General features: G+C 37.9%; 1 protein-coding gene and 1 long non-coding RNA gene across 2 annotated transcripts; both read right to left on the reverse strand.

Annotated features, from left to right (window-relative positions):
• Positions 1–263: 263 nt before the first annotated feature.
• LOC130823166 (uncharacterized) lies at positions 264–4,397 on the reverse strand. Its single transcript, XR_009046581.1, has 3 exons — positions 3,541–4,397; positions 3,258–3,420; positions 264–3,150 (listed from the first exon to the last, which is right to left on the reverse strand). It is a non-coding gene; the product is annotated as an uncharacterized LOC130823166 (long non-coding RNA).
• A 148-nt stretch (positions 4,398–4,545) lies between these two features.
• Positions 4,546–5,691, reverse strand: LOC130823162 (uncharacterized). Its single transcript, XM_057687786.1, has one exon. The coding sequence runs from the start codon at positions 5,555–5,557 to the stop codon at positions 5,345–5,347; it is 213 nt and encodes a 70-aa protein (XP_057543769.1). The 5' UTR covers positions 5,558–5,691; the 3' UTR covers positions 4,546–5,344.

Raw genomic sequence — 5,691 nt, forward strand, 5'->3', positions numbered from 1 at the left:
CGGATTTTCTTCAGAGTCGGTGTGTCGGATTTTTAATAAGGTCCACCTCCGGTCCGTCTCTAACTCGGAGTTTGATCGTGAAGTCGGAGTTGGAGTCGGATAACCTTTTCCTCGGACTCGAATCGGATTATTTTCCTCGGATCGAGTGGGACTAGAGTCGGATTCGAATTGAATTGACATCCCTAGTTTCAACTATCCATTTTTCTTACTAATTCATTAATATCACGTCTTTGCACATGCTCAAAACATTTAAATGAATTTCTTTTTCTTTTATGGAATATCTGTAACTCCTAATCCCTTCCTCGTTACATATTTAATCATGCTTGCACAACCATCAAAACTCGCATTTCCGCTACTTTCATCTTTCTACTGTAATTATTTTTAAAAGACTAACAATTTGATTCATATAGTAAATCATATATTATGATCTAAATTAAAGAATATAAATCTTTGGCCTTATTATGAATAGCCAAACTACTCGATCAAATGGTATGAAAATAATATTTATTTAGCAACCATTAAAGCAATTAGCGTTCTTTTTTGTAGTCGCTTGCCCAATAACTATTATAATCCTGGATAGTATTCTTTCTTCCTTCTTAAGCTTCACCTTCAATCAACAAACTGGCAATTGAAGTAGTTATTGTGTGGGAGAACCTTCTAAAAATCATAGCGGACAATGTTTCCCTGCTCCTTGAAGGGGAAGCACTCAGAAAATTGAAGGATTCATCGACTTAAGGCAAAAAATGCAATGTATACAATAGAATACAGAAACACAAACGCAACTTTAGAGGATCTGAATAATGCCATGACAGCACTGTATGAAGATGATCCCATTGATAACAGGATCAGAACCCTTGGGGCATTGCTCTATCAAGCCGATGATGGAGTGGACAAACTCCTGTCATTCATCATGACTCGTAGGTTCTTCTTATCAAGTCGTAATCCATTTGGTATACCCACAAAAATAGGTCAACAACTCGTGAGGATTAGCCGACAGATCGGAGAATCAGGAGACGAGTTGGGAAATGTTAATGATCTAGTTGAGATTCTTCTTCCAATGAATTTTCCCGATTTTGAGTCTGACGAAAACAAAGTTGTAGGTAGGCGAACCGATAAAGATAACATTGTAAAGATGCTTCTGCAACCAAATACAGAGAGTCGTAACAGCAATGTTTCTGTGACACACATAGTCGGATTACCAGAAGCAGGGAAGTCAACTTTGGCTAAATGTGTGTATGGTGATGAAGAGGTTAAGAATCATTTTGATCTGAAAATCTGGATTCGGGTATCACAGATTACTGATGAAGCATAAATTATTCAGAAAATTGAGAAGTCTTGTACAAAATGGAAGTCTACATCTGATAAACGACTTCCAATTGTAACCAAGACTTCCAATACCCGCTTTAGAGATATGTTACGATGTAAAAGTACTGATACGTTAGCAATTCCTCCTAGTGGTAATACAAGGAATGAAGTTGAACTGTCTGAGAACCGACTTCGAAAAGAGATCAAGGGAAAATTCTTTTTACTCGTCCCAGATGATGCCTCTCTTATAACTTGGCAGTCCTTGATGAGATTGTTGGCAGGAGGTGCAAGGGGAAGTCATGTTTAGGCGAATTGCAAACATAGAGCAGCAACTAAAGGAAGCAAATTCGACGGGATGGAGGGAGTACAAATTAGAAGGCCTAGGTGTGACGGATTCTAGATCTATGTTCCAAACGAATGCATTTAAAAAGGACGATCCAAGGGACAATGAAAAGGAAGAGCTAGGAAATAAAATTACCAGACTTTGCAAAGGTGTTCCAATTACCATAAAGGTTGCAGCAAGGCTTCTTAAAGGACAGCAAAGCATCAACGAATGGAACTCATTCTATGAATTTCCGCACATGCTTGATGAAGATAATAGGAACATCATGGAACAAGTCTTACATCTGAACTACTCATATCTTCCTACTCGTCTCAAGGCTTGCTTTAGTTATTGTTCGTTGTTTCCTGAAGACTTTACTTTCAACAAGCACGATTTGATTAGCCTCTGGGCCACACAAGGATACATTGACAAAGAAGATAGCCCCAGTTTGAAAGAAGCTGCAGAGAAGTATTTCTTTGAGTTTCTGCGGCGCTGCTTCTTTGAAGTTGTAAGCACCGATGAATTGGGGAACATTGTGACCTGTAAGATGAAACCATTATGCATAAACTGGCCTGTCAGTATACAGATGGAGTGAATGTAAACATGTATGCGACCGATTCAAGTGCCAACCAGGTTTTGGATTCAAAACACTAACATGTTACTCTCATCCGTGTTCGAGATTCTTCGGTACAAACTCCATCATACCTATTGCAAGAGCTAAATTTGCGCACACTTATTTTAGTCAACGAATCAGATAGTCACACAAAGATGGATACATCAGTATGTAATACACTGGTTTCTAAGTTGATATACCTTGTGCTGGACTTGCAATATCAGGGAATAGAGGAACTGCCCGAATCAGTTGACAAGCTCATTCATCTGAGATATCTTGATCTTTCTAAGAATGGTCTTGTCACTCTTCCAAAGTCAGTCGCAGAGATTTACAACTTGCAAACACTAAAACTTAACTCGTGCATGTGGCTTGCGAAATTGTCTGGGAACTTCGGACGATTAATCAATCTTAGACGTTTTGAGATTGATGAGTGTTATAGCTTGACATGTATGCCTCTCGGTTTAGAGAATTTGATTCAGCTTGAGTCACTGAGCCGGTTTATTGTTGGGAAGGATTGCTCTACAGAACTACATGCTCTGAGAAGACTGACGAGCTTGAGAGGACAGCTGCTGATCAAGCTATCAGGAAAATGGGCAACCAATATACCAAAAGCTCCAAAGGTAGTGATGCAAGCCCACTTGGAGAAGTTACAGATATGTTGGACAAAACCAATCCAGACATATCATCTTACATGCAGCTTCTTGAAAAACTCCAACAAATTCAGATCTGAAAATTCTCCGCATAGAAGGATATCGGGGAAACAACTTTCCCAGCTGGGCGAAGAGAAATACTATGTTGGCTCATCCACCAAACTTAGAGGTTATCAACATTGAGGGATGTGACCAATGTGAGCATCTTCCACCATTTGGGGAACTTCCGAAGCTCAGACAACTCACACTTGGACACATGGCTAATGTGCAACACGTAGAAGAAAAAACGTCAATAGAAACTTACAGTTAGAAGCCAAGAACGTAGTACAACAGATAAATTATTCTTTCCATCCCTGAAAGAGCTTACCCTATACAACTTCTACAAGCTGGAAAGGTGGCAACAAGAAGTTTTGGTTACGGCAGAGCAGCAAGAAGAGGCTCCATCATTTACTTGTCTTACAAAATTAAAGATATGGAACTGCCCAAAGCTGACTTCTATGCCTTTGTTCAACGAAGTTTTAGACCTTGACCTGCGAAATGTCAATCAAACATTGCTAGATCATTGTAAGAATACAATTATGGCAATCCAGAAGAAGAACAAGAATAAAACAAGAAACAAGAAACTCAACGATGGTTCCAAAATTCAACACCTGCAGATTAAGAAATTACACCATTTGAAGAACTTCAAAGCAGTCAGAGAGGGGCTCGGAGGCCTTCCTAGCCTAAAACAACTCGTAATTGAAAGGTGTAATGAATTAAGTTTCTTGGTATCAGAGCACCTCCCTAGAAAAGTTGGAGATCTCCAGATGCAAAGAACTCGATCTTTCAAATAACGGAAGTAGTGTATCTGGCAACAGTGGCACCATGTCAAGAATATCAAGCATATTAGTTCATTATCTCAATGAAAGCTCAAGAAATCCATGGGCATCATTGAAATGTCTTCGCCATTTAATACTCCAAGATATCCCAAAGATGGAGACTCTTCCTGAAGGACTGAAGTTCGTTCAAAGTCTCAAATCACTGTCGATATCAGAGTGTCCCACACTAAGAGAACTGCCTGAGTGGATCAGTAGCTTGACAGAACTCCAGCACCTTTGCATTGAGAGCTGCAAGGGTCTGAATGAGCTGCCAAATGGGATCAAAAAAGTCAAGTCTCTGATGAAAGTTGAGATTACTTAGTGTCCAAAATTAAGTGAACGCTGCAGAGAAAACATAGGAGAAGACTGGCATAAGATCAAACATGCGCGGATTTTACTCCATTACAGATCTGATAACAAAGTTAGAGCCTCACTAACTGATGATCGCCAGTAGTTTAGCAGCATTATTCTTCGCTAATGACATAATTTCCTCCTGTTTCATACTAATTTACTCTCAACAAAAGATAATTTAATAGCTCTGTTTCTAATTAGTATGCTCTTTTAATCCCACTTTCTGTTAAGATTTGTGAAGTGGCACAAGCCAAACTTGACCGCAGTTTTTTCTCTAATAATAGGTGTCTCAATATATATATATATATATATATATATATATATATATATATATATATATATATATACCTATCCAAATCATGTCTGTTTCATAGTTCTCTGTTTCGGATTGTGATAATCAATTATAAAATGATTTGATGTGCACCTCTTATTTGTGTGAAGTTGCACTTTTGCACTTCTTGTACATTTGATTTTGCAGTGTAGCCAATGATGTTTGCTATCAAATATCCATTTAATATAACCTTTGTTTTTACAAGGGTAAGTTACGTACATACAACACAACATTCCATAACCTCAATGTCATTAATTTGGGGGTCGTTTGTACTCAACTTTACCCATATCATACCATTGTTACTAATAACAAACGAGTTATTTCCGATAGACCTTTGGTATTGAAATTGATATTGAAATGTATATGCCTAATTATATTGAAAACACACTTTCCTAATGGATGTTAATAGCAAGAGTATGAATTCTAGAGATTTGCATATTGAACTTAGCTCAACAAATAGTCAAATAATTATAGGTAAACATATTACATGCTCTCAAATGAACTATATTCCAAGCATCTCAGCAGAGGCAAATCCAGAATACTAATATACGATGAACCGAACACTCATCTCTCCATGTGTAATGAACCAACTCATCCGCCATTTTTCAATGATATATGTTACAGATTTTAATATCAATAAGATTTTTAATCAAATGACCAGACCATAGCATACGCAGTCCGTACCTAGATTCTCCCTAGTTATTTGAAGTTCAAAAAGTTAAAAAGTATATTCAAGTTCAAATAATAAGTTGAACTAGATGCAGAATTTTTTACAACTCAGTAATCAGTATCTATTCATTGAAGAGGGAGGGGGGGATAAAATTACAGTTGGGTATAAGGAAAAGCAAAAAACAAAACAAGAAGAAAACCAAAATATTATTGATAGCCATCTTGCTGCATCTTTCTGAACAAGTATTAAGTAGCACGTATATGAATACCAATGGCAACAGTCAAGATAACAAGAATGCAAAAATAAATAACAGCATGGATCAAAATAGAGATTCCACTAGTCATCATATTTCCAAACTCTACTATCCTTGTTCTTGCAGGCAGTTGGAACAGCAGTCCTGGTGACAACAGTATGAACAAAGCTACTGATACCACCACCGGCCCCCAATCTACAACCATCTTTTTATCTACTCGCGCTCTTGTTCTTGGTCTTGCTCTTGCTCGATGCTCGTGTGTTTCCTCTAAAGATAATGAGCACACTACTGAACACTCGGGAGTCAGGAGTCTATGTCAGGAAAAGGAAAGGATTTCGC

Source organism: Amaranthus tricolor, chromosome 9, assembly GCF_026212465.1.
Source record: "Amaranthus tricolor cultivar Red isolate AtriRed21 chromosome 9, ASM2621246v1, whole genome shotgun sequence".
In the NCBI taxonomy this organism is placed as follows: Eukaryota; Viridiplantae; Streptophyta; class Magnoliopsida; order Caryophyllales; family Amaranthaceae; genus Amaranthus; species Amaranthus tricolor.